Genomic DNA, 17,424 nt, shown 5'->3' on the forward strand with positions numbered 1-17,424 from the left:
TGAGGACACATGTACACAGTTTCAAATAGTTAACTAATTTAACTAGTTCTATAGCATGACAAGATAGCAAGATACCAGGATCCAATCAAATCAAATCTCTCAAAAATGAGGTTACATTAAAGTCTGCTTCACTATTCCAAATGTGGATCTAAAGTAATTTTCCATTCTTGATTATCTTCACCCCTCAAGCTCCTTCTTCATCGCCTCCTTTACAATAGCCCCACACATCTTAGCATAAGGATTCGTCTGCACAGAAAGCTGCTGCGCAACCTTATTCCCATAGCGACCCCCAAAGAAGAAATCCCGACTAGCCATCTCCTCAAGCTGATCAGCTGAAAGTCCACGCAGACGCTCCGGTCCTGCCTCGTCAATACTAGAACCAGCCTTCTTCACACGTGCCGCTTTAAGGAGTAAGTATCCCCGATGCGTGTGCGCGTCAGCCAATAACCGTCCCTGGGTTGTTGAGACTGCATCGGCGGGAGAGGCGGGAGTGGCCAAGGTTATGGCTTGGCCTATGTCAGAGAATATGCGGGAGCACAGCTGGGATGTCTTAGGGGCAAAGAGAGCAGCATCGGCTATCTCCGTGTCAGTGCTCTGATCACTACCCACTTCTGTGCCGTAGATCAAATCGACCAGCAGACGGAGTGTTTGTGCGCGATTTGTGTATGCGGAGGGATATGTTGGATGCTGAGTGATGAGAGTGTCGAAGTCGTTCAGTGCTGACTGGACTATCTCTAGACTTGGTGATTTGATTGATTGCAACTTGCGGATGATGTCTGTTTCACGCCTCTTGAGCGACGCCAAGTCTGTTTCAGAGATGTTCAGGGATGATGGCCATGAGGGGAGCGATGAATTAACAATGACTCCTGACGATGGGGATGATTCGGCATCAAATAGAGCTTGTAGTACAGCCGAATCATTAGATGTCAATGATGGGCGAGCAGTTGCGATCGAAGTCATTTTAGGATTTCGTGTTGAGATGAAAGTGTTCAGTTGAAGGGGTCGACGCGAAGGGGTTGACGTGATAATGAGAATTAATTTAGAATAGGATCAGTGCAGAATAGTTGAAGAATGAAACCAAATGTCTCAAAGAGTTGAGAATCTAAGAGAAGCGTATTCGGATATTACGAGGATCTACAGGGCTTCAGCGGGTCCGGATATAGCCGGATATTCCAGGGTCCTGAAATAGCCGCACGGCCGGGAGTCATGACAAGGCGTCCAAAGGTCAGACAGTCGTTTGGGATAGATATCCGCCGAGACAAATTGCGGTTACTGGTCGATCATTCATTTAAAAGAAACGGGAATGTACCTAGACTTAACTTCAAATACCTCAAGTAACTCAAATAACTCAACCGTCGCTCATCTTGTACTACCATCTTTCTACATTTCACCCATCAATATCATCATACAAACATAAAGATCCAGCAATATGGCCCCTTCAGATATTTCCAATAGTCCTCCTCCCTCAGTTGCCGCCGAGGCATCTTCAGTGGCCAGTTATCGCGGCTATGACCATGTCCACTGGTACGTTGGCAACGCCAAGCAAGCTGCAAGCTACTATATCACCCGCATGGGCTTCAAGCGTATTGCCTACAAGGGCCTTGAAACTGGCAGCCGCAACATCTGCTCCCATGTTATCCGCAATGGTGATATCACCTTCATCCTGACCTCCCCTCTGCGGTCTCTTGATCAAATCGACCGTTTCAATCCCGAAGAGCAAGCCGAGCTACGGGAGATCCATGACCACCTTGAGAAACACGGTGATGCTGTCAAGGATGTTGCCTTTGAGGTTGACAACGTCGATGATGTCTTCTTTGCTGCTGTGAAGAATGGTGCCAAGGCTATCTCTAACCCTAAGGTCCTTGAAGATAAGAGTGGCCATCTCAAGACTGCTACCATCCAAACTTATGGCCAGACCACCCATACCCTTATTGAGCGCAGTGAATACCGTGGTGTCTTTATTCCAGGCTACCGTGCCGAGATTGGCAATGAGGATCCCATTGTACAGTTCCTGCCTGGTGTTCATCTCAAACATATCGATCACTGTGTTGGTAACCAGGACTGGAATGAGATGGATAAGATCTGTGAATAGTAGGTTTGGCCCGGATTATTTGATTGAGTCTCATTTACTGATACCACCTTTTAGCTATGAGAAGGCTCTTGGCTTCCACCGTTTCTGGTCCGTCGATGACAACGAGATCTCCACGTAAGTTGTTCTCATATATTTCAGCTTATCACTAGACACCATAACTTACCTCATAATTATAGTGAGTTCTCGGCTTTGAGTAGTGTGGTTATGGCCTCACCCAACGAGATCGTCAAGATGCCCATCAACGAGCCAGCAAAGGGCAAGAAGCAATCCCAGATCGAGGAATACGTGGACTTCTACAACGGTGCCGGTGTACAGCATATTGCCCTTCACACCGACGATATTATCCGTGATATCACCAATCTGAAGGCACGTGGTGTCGAGTTCATCAAGGTTCCTGAGACATATTACACGGATATGCAAGCTCGCTTGAAGCAGTCTGGCTTGGTACTGCAGGAAAGCTTCGAGACCATCCGCAGCTTGGATATTTTGATTGATTTCGATGAGGGTGGCTATCTGCTTCAGCTTTTCACTAAGGTATGTGGAGATTATTGACCCCATTATTCATAACTTTATACTAACCAGATAAATAGCACATGATGGATCGTCCTACTGTGTTCATTGAGATTATTCAGCGACACAACTTCGAAGGCTTTGGAGCTGGCAATTTCAAGTCACTATTCGAGGCTATCGAACGAGAGCAGGAACTCCGCGGTAACTTGGTTTAAGGACTAAAAGATTTGGATAGGCGGGCATTTTCCATTTTTCTTGATGAGCACTTGCAGTTTGAGAATTTGCATGCATTTAGCGAATTAGGGGCTTTCCCTCAATAACAATTTCAACTTTTGGATCATTTCACCGTCCGTCGAGGTTTGTAACCTAAGTCGGTAGATACTTGCTTGGGAGATATGGGATCGTCAGCTTTTGTAGACTCCGGCTTCCTAGTGGTAATTGGTAAATGGAACTGACCCCCAGCTAGCAAAAAGGCTATGCCCAGTGAAAATGGGGTAAGTGTGGTGTTGAGTGTCTTCCAGCTGACAATTTATATGCCTTGGGAGAAACAACAGATTTAACTGAAGCAATTTTGGAATATTGGACACCTAATCTAAACCCACCAATGTGAAGCAACTAACTGATCTCATAAATTTCCTGAGCCCCATTCCTAACAACCAAAAGAAGCAACGCATACTACTTTAATATCATGTATGTGGGCATTTTGTAGGTGTTTGTAGATGTTGAGTTTCAATGTTGGTTGTACGGGTATTCGGCGAGTAACTGACTTTTTTTTACGAATAACTAAGGCAGGTGATAATGAGATATTGATGATGTTATGTTTGGGTTTGCGCTACTTGGATTGAAAGAAGGTTTTGTGAGATGATAAACTTGAAGGTGCCTATCACAACACTCTTAGAGCCATGGTGAAATATTCAATAGTTCTAGTCTCAATTATTCATTTACTTCCGCTTCGATGAACTCGAAGTGGGAGGATTGCCTCCAACCCGCTTGAATTTCCTCGGATCTAGAGTCCCATTAGACGAGTGCACTCAGAGGAAGTTTGAGGTGAATGACATACCTTTCCGACTCATCAGAGCCCGATTTCTTGTTCCTTTTCCACCCTCCCAGAACCCACTACCTGCCTTTCCAATCAGGACCGCTTTACAGATACCGCAGTTCTCGGGTCTATAGATTTGCTCGCGGGAGCAGTAGCCACATATCATACGATTTGCGTGTTCGTTCGGGTGATCGGTTTCCGCGTCGTGGCATCTAGATAAGTCAGTAAGCATATGAAGAGGTACGTAGTTATATCCAGTGGGTAATCATACTTGTCGCAAGGGAAGACCTTTGAGCAGCAGCTGAATCTGTAGGGGGTCAGTATAATCTGTTTGTCGAGTGCTACCAACTCATCGATAGCGGATCACATACCTGAACCAGCGTTGACTCTTGGCATAGTGCTGGCAACGACCGCGTCGCGGAAGTTCTTGTCCTGCGACAATACCGAGGACTTCCTGAGGCTGGGATAATTGTTAGATTTTATCATGATAATGGGTTGTAGATTGAACGAACCTTTCTTTTGGCAGGGAGGCCTCCACGAGAAGTGACTAGATAATATAGTAATGAGTAAAAGTGTCTGTATCGAGTTCGATATATCAGAACTTACTTGTGGCACTTCCAACTAGAAGGAATTTGACCTCAGGAATCTTGAATACTAGATTTCGGATATGTTAATAGCCAAACGACAGACACTGTGTATTAGAACATACCCATTTTGCGATGGCACTGGCGACATATACCCATAGCACTCTCGCCGCGAACTGCAGGTATACCTGGTGCCGGGTGGGGGGTCGAGCATTCGGAGCACGTTGGGATGAAGTCGCTATAACAAAATGAGTCAACAGATGGCGCTTTACTGATATCGATGGGTGAACCAACCTAAGAAGCATATCCCCAATCGTACAGCCGCCCAATTCAAGGTAGCCAGCACGATTGGCATGGGAATGCATCAACTGCTTCCGAAATGCTGCACATGGGAGTCAGTAATCCATCCTGAAAATGAGAATGAGATTTAGTGTATACTCACCGACACTCATATTATTAGCACATTTCCTGCATGACTCCATTTTCGCCATGTGGCCCTTCTCATCGGTAATTTGTGGTACATTCTTGATGTCGACTGCCACCTTACACCTATCACATTTGACCGTGATATTGAGGCTTGTGAGTTCCAGCAACTCAATTCCGTAAAGCTCTAAGAAAGGAAAAGAAAGTGCGACGCCTCGTCCGGGCGCATTGTTATCCACTGATGCAGGGACGGGTGCACCGCCTTCCTCATCTTCCTCTTCATCTGAATACTCGTCTTCCTCGTAACTAGACTCGCCTGATGTCCCCTCGGCGCCGCTGGTGGGATTAGGAACCGACCATTCGGGTGGGCGTGGAATGACAACAAGATGTGGCCTGTCTTCATTATCTTGAGTTGAGGATGCGGCAGTTGCTTTTGTGGGCTCCTCCACGACTTCTTCCTCTTCCTCTTCAACAGTGGGAGGTACGGCTTCAGTGGGTTCCTCCTCCTTTGGCAAGGGGGTTTCAGCAAATTTATGGATATTGCTCGCTAGGTAGTTGACCTGAGATACCAGACTCAACTGCGAAGTCTGCTCTACCCATTGGGTGAATCCCACTTCTGTGGCTTTCACTTCGGGGCCTTCAACTCCCTGCAACTTGATTGAGCTGTGCTCGAGCGGGTAGAGTTGTGGCACAACCAATCTCACGGTCTTGAGTGCTTGAAGTGTTCGCGGCAGGCGATCCTTTTTAGTTGGCTGGATGGGAATAACATAAGTCCTGCCATCTTGCAGTTTTTGGTACATCGGCAGTCTTCCAAGGCGCGCCTCGAGCTGTTTGGTCTCAGTTGCCCGCCTCTTCTCAGCTGCAGCTTTTGCTTCGGCTGTGTGCCTAGGTGCTACAGTTCGCGCTTGTGGTGTTGGCTTAGCAGCAGCACTGGGCGTTTTAACATGGCCTTCAGACGGGCTTGGCTGGCTTAGAGTCTTCTCCTGGGCCTTGGTGGGTTCTTTAGCTGTGGCTCCATCACCAAGGTTAGCAAAGAACTTCAGCGTTGGCCCACGCTCCAGGGTGGTTAGCAATGATTCGAGCTTTTTGTCTAGATTGTTCAACCAGGCCAAAAGAGTTCCTCGGCCATTGGTGCGGTACGTAAAATCGACAATATCATCGAAGCCTCTGGCGATATTTGCTTGATAAGGAGCTTCCATTTCAGAATTGGTCACTGCAAGCTTGGGTCGCCCTTTTGGGTATGAGCTTGGGACTTGCATAATACACTGTAGTCTTTCAAGCTCAAAGGGGAAGTCCGGATCAGAAGGTACCAACCCAAAGGTCAAAGTAGTACCCTGGGCATCATTGACTTCCTGTGGACGGTAACGCCGTCTCAATTGGTTGATCTGGAATTCCCTGGGGTCTGACTGCTCCAATTTGGAAACTGGTCTTTGGGGCTGGACAGGAGCAGCGACAGGGCTTCGTTTCGATTGGTTCTCACCAATGTTCAATCTCTCGGCCCCAGTGACAATGGCTTGCGCCGGACTCCGGCTTCCATTTGCCGGAGATTGGGATGGTGTCTGCTGTTCAGATGAAGGATCCTTAGCCTCAATGGCCGAGGCATCATGTAGATACGGACATGCTGCCCCAAGTCGACATCCTTGAACAATGTTAGCATATGACCGTCACCAATAATACATGCGCAAAGGATTAGGACGCGGGTCGATCATGCAATACTGGTCATAACCTCGGTATCATTGACCCTTCGGGTGAACATGGCAGATGCTGTGTACAAGCATTCCCGAAGGGGCCTGTTTGTGGCACCCCGTCCGTATTCAATGACGCGTCGATTATAGTAGTGGCAAAATAGGCAAAGAGCCCTTACAGACAGAAACTCAGAACGCAGACTTACCCTTTTTGGTTTTGAAAAAGCGACATTTCTGCCGCCGAGTCGATGACTGGCGAGCACTTGTTTCATCGGCGGATGCAACACCAGGCGACCGGACCGCTGACAACTCATCAGTTGTCAAGGAGGATGGCAGCTCTGTACCTGTTCAACAAAAGCATGATGAGCGTGTGATCGAAAAAGGTTGTGAGCGGCCGACTCCGATCCAGACATATGGGCAGACCGGGGCCACCCTGCACACCAACAGAATCCTAGGAGATAACATAGGGATTGATAGGCTTTGTGGCGGACGCAACATGTGGTGCATGGACATGCAACAGGGGCTGGAAATACGAAAGCCTGTGGTCTGTGGTGGAGGGCCGACCCAGATAATCTGCCCAAGTAGATCTCATGGAAATGATTGGGAGAAAAGCTTCCGGCTAGATGGCTTTTACGAGCCAATAATAGAATTATGCTTGACTCACCTTGGGCTTGGGGTGCTGGACCCGCATTGTCAAATGACCTATTCTCCATGCTGAAACTGAGCCTCGAGCCGTGTTGCGAAAAGTGATCCAGAATGGAATGGTCGGGTTCTGGGCGACTTGGAGGTGACGCGCGCTGCCAACGCAGAGATCGGGTGACCTGGAGGAGATCGACAGGACCAGATCTGCACAGTAAGTAAGCCGAAATGTGCGACCGTCTGAACTGTAGCTGTAGCGATCTTTGAAGTCACGGCGCTAAGCAAAAATAAAAAAAGGCAGAAAACTCGTGAAGAGATACAACCACGTGACACGTAAATTGTCAAAATAGGCCACAAATAAGTGGTATATCTTAAGGTCTGAAGATATGAAGCTATACAAGAAGTTATAGTTGTTTACGGTTTTGCTGGCAGGAAAATGCCAAGACTTCAGGCGGAACCGATGATCTCATTCGCCTTCCTTTGACTCATTTCCAGTCATACATACTAACTAGTAGTACAAAGTACTGTTAGTCACAATGAATCGACTTTGAAGTGGATTGCAGGTTTCTAGTCGAAGATCACTAGAATATTCGTAGGGGTTCTAATATGGAGTGCTTTGTAGATCCCCCCTCATTAGTGCATATGTCTACATCGTATGTGGTACGGAGTACAGATTCAGACTCAACAAGATTAATAATGATCATCACTGCAAGGTCCTTTAGAGCTCACATTTAATATCACTTCAAGTATAGCATTCGTCATTGCACGTCCGAATCCCAACACAATGCTGTGGCGTTCATGTATTAAAGCACATAATCTGCTCGAAGCCACAACAGGAAGCAAAATCCCAACCAAGCACCAGCAATAATTGGCAATAATCGCACCTGCCCATCACCATTGCATACAAAAAGCATAAAAAACAAAAAGCCGTCAGAAAAGAAAACCAGGAGGGAAATAGGAACCCGAATTCCAATCTGCCAACAGAGTATATACTACACGGAGCGCGGCATGCGCCTTATCTCCTACATTCATGTCGGGGGATATCCCCTTTAGCAAGGGCCCAACCCCGGCCAGTGAGGCCATACTAATATAAGAGAAAAGGTAAACCTTCACCGAGAGAGGAATACGACCCGACGGGCGCAACAAGCTTGCAATATTATACTTAACGGCCACCAGTCATGGGCGGCGGTCGGTCCGCGTTGCGTGGAGAAGATGAGGGGGTTCGCATTGCAGTTTCTAGAACTTCATCCCTGCGTGATGGGTGCGCCTTCGCCAGGGTAGTGCGTTTAGCCTGGATGCAACATCGATCCACTAGCCATAACGGCTATCTTGCTTTTCTTTTTCGGGGGGTGGAGATGGCTTGAGTGCGTATATATGTTGTAGTCATATTTCGAACTCTACCGCTCTTTCATGGCACACATCGGGTGGGTTTTACGTGTTTACCCCGACATTTAAAGGCATTGGGGTTAAAGTATGGAGTAATCAAGTAAGAGAAAAGATAAACAAGGGAGTAGATTCTCAAGACCGGAAATTGCATGGTGCGACAAAGCATATGTACATACCATGTTGTACAGATACAGGAAAGAATTCACGCCTCAATATAGAGGAAACTCTCAAAATCCCACACCACAGTTGTGGCGTATAACATGATTGAAGGAAACGGGTTTGGCGAGGTTATCCGGAGGTCACTTGCACATACAGTGGGACCTCTAATGTTGTACTCCGTGCATAAACCCTGTCTGTGGCTGCCGCTAGTCGTCGGACACCGGTATTTAGCCCAAGCCCTCGGGGAGTTACAAGATATACATGCGTTTTAGATATAACATTCCACATGGCTGCGTTTAAGTTACTTAAGATCTATCAACTGAACTACAGTTCTAAATTCAGAGCTGTTCAAAAGAACATGTCAAATGTCCTATAACAACTATACAACCGAAGAAACTCCGCACCAAGGTACAAGGGTAATGAAAGTACTGAATTGAGCCTCGGTCAATGGTATTGTAAGAAAGACATCGGTATGGGAGCTCCGCTCCGCGGTACTGAGATTTCCGCTGTGTGTGGTAATGTAAGGGTCAAATACAATACAGTAAGAAAACACCGAAAGAGGAAAGGCGCGAATCGGACCTGGAACTCTCCGGCCAACCGGATCATCCTTCCAGAAGCCTTCCAGAATCTCGCACGGTCTTCCATGGGTGTTGGCGCGTTTGACCATGGGCATAGCTTGCAGTTTTTCGGGTTGGAGCATATGTCGGCATTTGCATAGATATCAATTTGCCCGATAATATATGTACTTACCTTTTTACTACGACTAAGGTTATTGAATCTACTCCATAATATGACGGCATTTGAGCATATTGGCATCTTGCGGGGTTTCGGAGTACAGAGCTCCTGGGAAAGCTGATACACGTGACCATAATACACCGGAGGGCCTAGAATTATAATCTGGCCAATCACAGGCCAGGCAATTGGGTTGGGGTTTGCAGGTTCAGTGTCACTGAACGTTTCCTTTTTCGGTCAAAGGAAAACGGGTTTGCATCCAGGCGGGGGCCAATCCCGAGCGCCTCCTTCGGGACTTCGCCGAATATTAATAATAGTCGCTGATGCAGTACTTCGTTCGGGACAGCCACGGAACGCGGGATGTCGTGCATACGGACAACTTCCTAAAGTGAGTTGAGAGGGTAGATATCTGTCGTCGTGCAGAACTGTTACTGAAATGACCGAAATTGCCCCTGAATTGAAGGGGTTGGGCATGTATCATGAAGGTAGTTAGTTAAGTGGCCCAAGTCTAAAATACGTCTGCGCCGGAATAAAGATCGGCTCTGTTCTAGAGCTCGAGAGGCCTAAACAGGGATGGTATGGGTCATGGTGGGCCGATCAATTCGTAGTGGAGGACGATCAAGAAGAAATCAACGAAGATTCTTGCGCGTCGAATATTCGCCTCAATCATCAAAGAGCCTAGACAAACCAACCGAAGCTGCATGAAAAGCGTACCAATGTTGGAATTCCGGAAACACCCTCGATTTCCAGCTCAAGGGCGGGAAATCCTCGGACCCTCGCATATAGTAGCTTTTGTTGAGGAGCTGCACGCTATACGGAGTACGGAGTACGGAGTATGCTGCATCGGCATGCCGATTTCACGTCGGGCGCACACCAACCCGAACCCGACGAACCAGTTAGGCGTCAATTGTGCGGCAAAAAGGCTATCCACTTTTGCTTCACAACGCCTCTGCCTAATAGCCCTGATCGTGGAGTGGTCCGTGGGGGTTAGTAAGCGGTACACGGTACGCGATACCTACCTAGAACGTAACAAGTTGGGTGATGTCCCAAAGAGGAAATGCGGAGCCGAAGCTGTTACAAGTGTACTCCGTGCTCCGTACAGCGTCAGTTAAAAACATTTCAGTACCGGTGAGACTAGCGAAAAAGGAGACAACGAATCATCCCCGTCGCTGGTTGTGAGTGATCCACTGCAATATCCACCTTTCTGGCCTGTATGAAGCTGAGATCGAGAAGACTCTTCTGGCCGGGGGAGGAGTGTTAGCCCTAACTGGGCAGGTGGATTCTGGAGATGGAATGTGCACACAATGTACTCCGTATTCTCCGTAGAGAATCGAGGATGGCTCTAGAGGAGGCTCTTGTCTCACATTCGCCGTTTCACTGTCATTAGGTCGGAACGGAAGAAAGAGGCTTGTGATATAAAAGTATACGATCTGGCTTATGTTGTGCCAAGGTTGGTTTTGAGCGCATCTTACTCAATTTGACATGAGGTCTGTTATATCCATGTTATTGGCTTCATTGGATCTCGGATCTTTATTTCTCTAGCATTGAATCGGTTTTCATTGGAGCCCCACGGCTCGGGTATGACCGGAGACACTGGATATTTTGCTGGGATGGGGATGGTGTCGGGTGTTTCAGGAGGAAAAAGTCTTCATCCCCACACCCGTTCAAAGTTGGAGAAAAGGTTGTGCATACGTCACTCTCTGAGACACTGCGGACCGGGGGAGGACCATCTTAAATTATATTAGTTCGATCGCGCGTTCACCGGTATTATTCAAAGATGAAATGAGACGCGAGAAAAGAGTCGAAGGAAGATAGGAGCATACAATAAAGAAATGAATCTTGGGCATCAAAATCCAGGGGCTCCACCCCCGGATCATGTGCGCTGGTCATGTGCAGCTGCCACATGACTACTGTGGACCCAACAAAACCATAGTAGAAGCGACGATGTATACTCCGCGAGCGTTCTTCTATTGGAATTGCACACAACTCTGACACATTGATGAAAACAAGCATAACTTCAACCGAGGAGGCATATGAAAACGCAATTATGGCGAGAATGACATCAACGTGATACAAACCCTTCAGTGCAGGCAGCCTTGATTAAAGATCTGCACGTCAATCCTCATCCTTCAGGCAATCCACCATTAAGGAATGGCAAAATGTAAGCGAAGGCAAAAATCATGATCAAAGCACGCATAACACATGCCGGATCCATGTAAATAACAATTACAATTACAATTACTCATAATGTCACAATGAGGGCCCTCCAACGGAACGTGATTCCCTCCCTACAACATTCCTTTGGGAGTAAATACTAGTCTGTACATCGAACGAAGTACCATCGCACAACCCCAAGCTCAAATAAACCCCAAGATCCAACCGAGATCAAGGAAGTTACATCTTCAAAAGTACCAGGCCTAGAACTCACCCTGTCAGCCACGCGGCGCGACCCCAGTCCAATCACCCTGACACCCCTCATATAATCCTACACACCCCCGAGATCTCCGATGAGCTGGCCCTGCAAACTATGCAGGGCGAGAAAGCCCCCGCGGACTGAGCACTTATGTTGTCGAGTCGATTTACAAGCCCATCACCTTCTCCCGAATTCCCCGGGAGCTTTGGCATAAACTAATGTAAAGATGACATAGCTTCTCGTTGCATGTGCCAGCGACCAGTGCGAAGCCGAATAAAGAAGATGGCACCGAGGAGGATCTCACCGGTCGATCGGGTCCGTTTTGGAATGGTCCATAGTACCATGTAAACTCTCTTCAAAGACTCCGGGGGGCTGTATGGGGTTTAAACTGGGTCGTTAATATCGATGTCAAATAAGGATATCACAACCTTGAAAGGTATAATCTCATGATATTACACATGCATATGGTTTAACTTATAATTAGAAAAAAAAAAAGAATTCGAGTTTCTAGGCTATGTTCTAGATCTACGCGAACTGTTCGCTTTCTCGGGAGAGATAGGTACTTTTGCGCATCCTGTTTCCAAGATTCCGAACGGGGGCCCCGGGATATTAAGTGCGCTGCTTTTTGATTGAACACCCCTGTATCCATTTTTTTTTTCCATTTTTTTTGCATCCCACCTGACCTTTAGGATTTTTGGCGCCCTGGGATCTGCGGAGATTGTCACTGAAACGTCCATTCATGAACTCATAGCTAAACTCTTCCCCATACCTGTCTAGGCAGGTGATACTGCATTAGGAGATTCGATGATTCGATGATTATTCATAATAGAGTGCGACTCTGTCGTTTCCTTTGTTGATACCCCGGGTGTGGTTGTAAATCAGCTTTCTTGGATATGAGGAGCACAATATGCGGCTTGTAGATGTATCTGGTATAAGGCTACATCTTAAGAAGCATGAATGTAGTTAAGTACCAATTCACCTGTATAGTTAGGCAATGTAATCAAAATAAATCATGACCACTTGCATGGGAAGTACATGCAGACAGGTATCGATCTTATGCCATAAGACTCATCTCTCATACGTGTCAGCGCCACAAAGTCAACACTGAATTTCCACATGATTAATCTGGCGCCGTTATCGCAGGGAGGGATTTGCGCAGCTCTCTGGTATCCTCCGTGCTCTGCAGCAAAGCTATAGCTATCTACTACACTACGACGTAGATCCAGACCGCCAATCCAGGCCTATGCAAGCCCCCTCTTCTGATATCTGAACCTGCAGTCAAGGAAATACGATATGCATGTGAGGACAGGTTTTCTCTGATTTAGTTCATTTGATTTTTTGTTTTTTTTTAGCTGTCATCAGGTAGCGTACAAGTTCTGGCCCGGTCGCGGAGATCGGTGCCAGATGAATGGCAAGACATAAAATGTGTGGTATCAGGTATCGCAGAGAAAGAAAAAGAACATGACTATCTCTCCAATGATAATCGGGAGTAGTGAAACAAATGCTAGGCGTTTTCTGCAGTCAAATATGGACATGTAGTAAGGGACGCAGCGCTGAGATAGATGATAAAATAAACCCCTTTTTTTTGGTGAACTGTCCGGGCATAAAAAGCCCATCCGGAAATATCTTGAAAAACAAGACGCAAGAAATCGAAACCCATGTGGCATCAACCGTTGATGGCCAAAAAAAAAAAAAAAAACCACAAGGGGTATGAGCTGTACATGGATATTAAGGTCGTAAGAAAATAGCCCTCGAAATTGGTGTTAACCTCCATGCAGGACAAACGCCCAGTGAATGCTGTGATAGCATCCCTGCCCCGGGAGCCGATGAGATTGAGGAAAACGAAGCAGAAAGAAAAATAATCCCAGATGTGCGCCATATATGCAATGCATGATCGTGATCGTACGTGTCAAGAAAGAAAAGCTGTGCTGTGTTGCAAAGCAAGTCCGTGGAAATTCAAATAGCGCGTAGGTGAAGTGAAGCGCAGGCGAATGAACTACCATCCCTTCACATGGTATTCCCAGGGACCGTAGTCAGTGGTGTAGTTAGTCCAGGAGCCATTCTTGCCCAAGTCAGAGCTGGCAGCATTGGGGTCTGCTTCAGCACTGGCCTGATTCGGACCGACTCCCTTGTGTGGACCCTTGGGGCCAGGGTACTCCTGGAGGTTCTTCATATCATGTGCGGTGTGGCGACGCTTGAGGAAAGCGTTCGCAGTCGCGCTTTTCTGCTGGCGCTCCCAGAGAAGATGCCGGCGGAGAGATTCCGTCAATTCAGTAGCAAGCATGTTACGACGGGTGGTTCGTGGAGAGTGTGCCATAGACTGTGAACCATTGGTGTTCATAACGATAGGCTTCGATCGGGGAACATCGGGGCCACGCATAACTAAGCTTTCATCTTCCTTGTCAGGAGGGGACTGAGGAATAGATGGACCGCTGGGTGAGGTCAACCGCGATCGTTGAAGTGCGGGACTGGACCGGAACGCGTTTGATTGCATGCGAGCCGGCTGGTGCATCATCATAGTAAGCATCGAGCGGCGAGAGACCAGATTGGGCCGGGAATCAACCCGTTGGAACATTCCTCCTTGTTCGTCAACGCTGGACTCGCCACCCTCAGTAATGGAATCCTCCCAATCAGAATCTTCGTCGTCCTCGATCGCACTCTCCGAGACTTCATCGTCAGTCTCGATGGCGTCCTCGTCGGATCGACTGATGTCCTTCGAGTTAGGAATGATGTGGGACGAGACCTGATTGCTGAAAGAAGCAGTCTTTTTCGTAGAGTCTGGGTTGTTGATTTTCGGTTTCAACCCTCCACCGGTCGCGTTTTCCTGGGCCGCCTGAGGAACCATGCGCTCTTCGAATGAACTTTCATCGTCATCACCAGACGATCCGCCCAATGTAAACATGCCTCCCTTTTTCTTCAATGGCGATGGCCTCAGTTGCGTAGCAGAACGGGAAGGACTAGGGTCGATAGACAGTCTTGGCTGCGATCTGAAGGAAGATGAGATGTGTGATGGTGAGAATCCACGAACAATGCTGGTAGATTTGATCAATTCAGGTCGACTAGGAAGAATGCCGGAAGATGAGACGCTAGTATCGGACGCGTTGACCTGTGCAGTGTCACTCTCATTACCCTCGGGGGCAGTTGTCGAACAGGACTCGGTCGACTCATGGGGGTATGGGGTCGGTCGGACGGAGAAATGAGGAACATGACGAGCGGTAGAGACGGCGGGAGGAGTGGGAGTTGGGGTAGATGGACGAGGAGTAATGTCGACAACGGGGGCAGCAGGCTCGACGGGGTGAGGCCTGGGCTCCAGCTGCTTCTTTTCCTTGATGTTGAGGACCATCCGCTCCAAATCCAACGAGGTGATGTGCTTCTCCTTGCCACGGCCGAGGCTGGCTAGTGAGTCCTCGCGAACGACGGCCGGTCGGTAGTCGGAAAACTTGGGACGCTTGATGTGAGCTTCGATCCGCTCGGCTTGGTCAGAAGCAGCCGACTCGACACTGGCGGAGAGTTCGGGCAAATCCCCAGCTTCGGATCGTAGCACTGGGAGGGCGGAAGTACGGTTGCAATTTTCAGGTTCGACACAGAAGGTTTCGCGAGTCCACAACCGCCAACTGAGGTTTTCAAGTCGACGGCCCTGGTCCATGTAGTCGGCACATTTTGAAAAGACTGCATGAGAGGTCAGCAAAACAATGATATCTCCAAACCAGGAGAATTGTCACTTACCCATCCACATTCCATGGAGACTTTGAGCGTTGGCGGTATCCACCTTATGGATATTGTCCGCGTCCACCGAGAGAACCGGTGTCGTTAAAGGCATTCTCGCGACGCCACAACTAGAAGTGAAGCTGATTGTAGTTATTGAGGATCGTTGATTGATGTTCCGGGGTCGCCGTCTCCCCCGATAGTGGTCGTACGGCGCTTGAGATGCAGTGGTGAAAGTTCGTAAGAATCAACCGGTTTTTAGAATGGACCTTGAAATTTGAGTCTGGGCCCTGCGGTGTGATGCAGAGAGTCGATCAATCGGGTTTGGCGTCTAAGATGCAATCGAAAGCTCACGCGAAAGATACAGGTTGAGGAAGGATTTAGATTTTCAAGTGAAGTGAAGAATCAGGTGTCGAATGTCCGTCAATTTTCCGTCAGAGCGCCACAGTGCGGAGATTCCGGGGCGAAGAGTCGGAGAAACGGAGCGAGTATTGAAAGAGCGGATTGAGATGATCCTTCAAGATTGACGGGTGAGAGAGATTGTGGGTTGAGAGTGAGGTGAACGGTTTGAAAAAAAATCTGGAGAAGGAAGAAGGAAGAGAAAGGGAGTCGGAACGATAATAAGAATGACGGGGGGCGGCACTTTGGTGGAGTGGAGTGGAAGGAGAGGGGGACGGTAATAAATTATTAAATGAAAATCGAAAAAATAATTTGAAAATCGAAAATCGAAAAATCGAAAAATCGAAAATTGAATTATTCCTTAAAAAGAATAGGAATTATTGGAATTATTGGTAAGAACATGACAATACAAGGGGAAAAATAATTGAAAATTAAAATATGAAAATCCGAAATAACTCCAGACCGAGGATAAGGGTCGGTGAAGGGGGAAAATTCGATCGCATCACGGGGCCCTGAATTACATTGATACCATATCCATGTATTCAGATCCTCCGTACCATGGTTTCCACTGTGTCCCCCCAGTACTTTAGACTTTCCTATACCTTCCCGACCTCAGGAAGTTCCGAAGTGTCCCCATAAAATACATTGGTATTGTTAGTACCAGTTTCCGTTTCAATATCCATAGATACTAGTATTGATTACCTAAATATCAGTTGAACCTTCCCAGCTTGGAAACCAAGGTTCCCTCCAGAGCTTCAATACACATGATGTAGGTATTGGTTTGAAGTAGGTCGTCTCCAAGGCTCTAGGAATATTGCTTACATTTCAAAGAGCTTACTCCATATTAAAGAATGAGAAATAATCAAAGCCTTTAAGTGCCTGTGACCTGTCGGAGTAAAAAAGAAATTAATAATAAAATAATAAAATAATAGAAAGAAAATGCCAAAGTGTACTCCGTACGGAGTACTGATCAAACGATAGCCTTCCAACGCGGTAGTTGCAGTGACTTGCCGGAAAAGTCCAGACCAAGGCTCTCTCTACGCCACTTAATGTATCTCAATGGTCGTTTGGACATTTGACATTTGACATTTGGGCAATACATCTCGCCACTAGCAATCTACTCTTTACTCCTAAGAAAAAAAAGAGGTCTACTGACTGATGAACTGTCAAACTGTCAGCTATTGGTTCTGGCAACGCTGAAGGTCCGGCTGACTTGTCAAATTGATGTCGCGTTTAAGCTATTTTCGTCACGGACGCTCTATACTCGGGCTATGGGGTTCACCGCGTCCAAAGGGCTAGGAATCGGTCTAAGGTCTCAAGCCACGTTGTGGTCATCCATATAGACCTTCTCACTTATTCTCAAGCATATCATGACCGGAAGGAAGTATTCATTGTCATGAGCTCAAGATTATAGCGGTCGAAACACAAATAATTCCGGAGACTATACACTTCCATCTAAGCGCCTCGTTGCTTTTACGTTTAATGGTTATTTAATTTTATCCATTCCGGCTGAAATCTGCGGTTTTCCCCAGCTCTTTTCCCCCGCAAGCAGCTATTACCCGGGAGAAAGGGGTGTTTCCAAGCCCGGCTACATGCCGGGGAACCAACGTACTTCTTCCATAGTAGATCGAATTCTGTTTTAGATGCATTGCTTTGTT

At 47.3% G+C, this 17,424-nt stretch overlaps 4 protein-coding genes across 4 annotated transcripts; 1 reads left to right on the forward strand and 3 right to left on the reverse strand.

Moving 5' to 3' along the window:
• Positions 1 to 177: 177 nt before the first annotated feature.
• On the reverse strand, positions 178 to 960 carry hmgX (the record flags this gene model as incomplete). Its single annotated transcript, XM_056869285.1, has 1 exon — positions 178 to 960. The coding sequence occupies one exon, from the start codon at positions 958 to 960 to the stop codon at positions 178 to 180; it is 783 nt and encodes a 260-aa protein (XP_056734069.1).
• Positions 961 to 1,429: 469 nt separating this feature from the next.
• On the forward strand, positions 1,430 to 2,817 carry N7487_001538 (4-hydroxyphenylpyruvate dioxygenase family protein; the record flags this gene model as incomplete). Its single annotated transcript, XM_056869286.1, has 4 exons — positions 1,430 to 2,091; positions 2,147 to 2,206; positions 2,269 to 2,626; positions 2,683 to 2,817. 4 exons carry the CDS (start codon positions 1,430 to 1,432, stop codon positions 2,815 to 2,817), a joined length of 1,215 nt encoding a protein of 404 aa, XP_056734070.1.
• A 726-nt stretch (positions 2,818 to 3,543) lies between these two features.
• Positions 3,544 to 7,046, reverse strand: N7487_001539 (uncharacterized protein; the record flags this gene model as incomplete). Its single annotated transcript, XM_056869287.1, has 11 exons — positions 3,544 to 3,608; positions 3,663 to 3,853; positions 3,913 to 3,948; positions 4,013 to 4,101; positions 4,154 to 4,188; positions 4,248 to 4,295; positions 4,351 to 4,463; positions 4,520 to 4,607; positions 4,668 to 6,287; positions 6,540 to 6,677; positions 6,998 to 7,046. 11 exons carry the CDS (start codon positions 7,044 to 7,046, stop codon positions 3,544 to 3,546), a joined length of 2,472 nt encoding a protein of 823 aa, XP_056734071.1.
• A 6,612-nt stretch (positions 7,047 to 13,658) lies between these two features.
• N7487_001540 (uncharacterized protein) lies at positions 13,659 to 15,482 on the reverse strand (the record flags this gene model as incomplete). Its single annotated transcript, XM_056869288.1, has 2 exons — positions 13,659 to 15,331; positions 15,389 to 15,482. 2 exons carry the CDS (start codon positions 15,480 to 15,482, stop codon positions 13,659 to 13,661), a joined length of 1,767 nt encoding a protein of 588 aa, XP_056734072.1.
• Between the last annotated feature and the right edge of the window lie 1,942 nt (positions 15,483 to 17,424).

Source organism: Penicillium crustosum, assembly GCF_028827405.1.
Source record: "Penicillium crustosum strain IBT 35664 chromosome Unknown utg000001l_segment0_segment0, whole genome shotgun sequence".
NCBI classification, from domain to species: Eukaryota; Fungi; Ascomycota; class Eurotiomycetes; order Eurotiales; family Aspergillaceae; genus Penicillium; species Penicillium crustosum.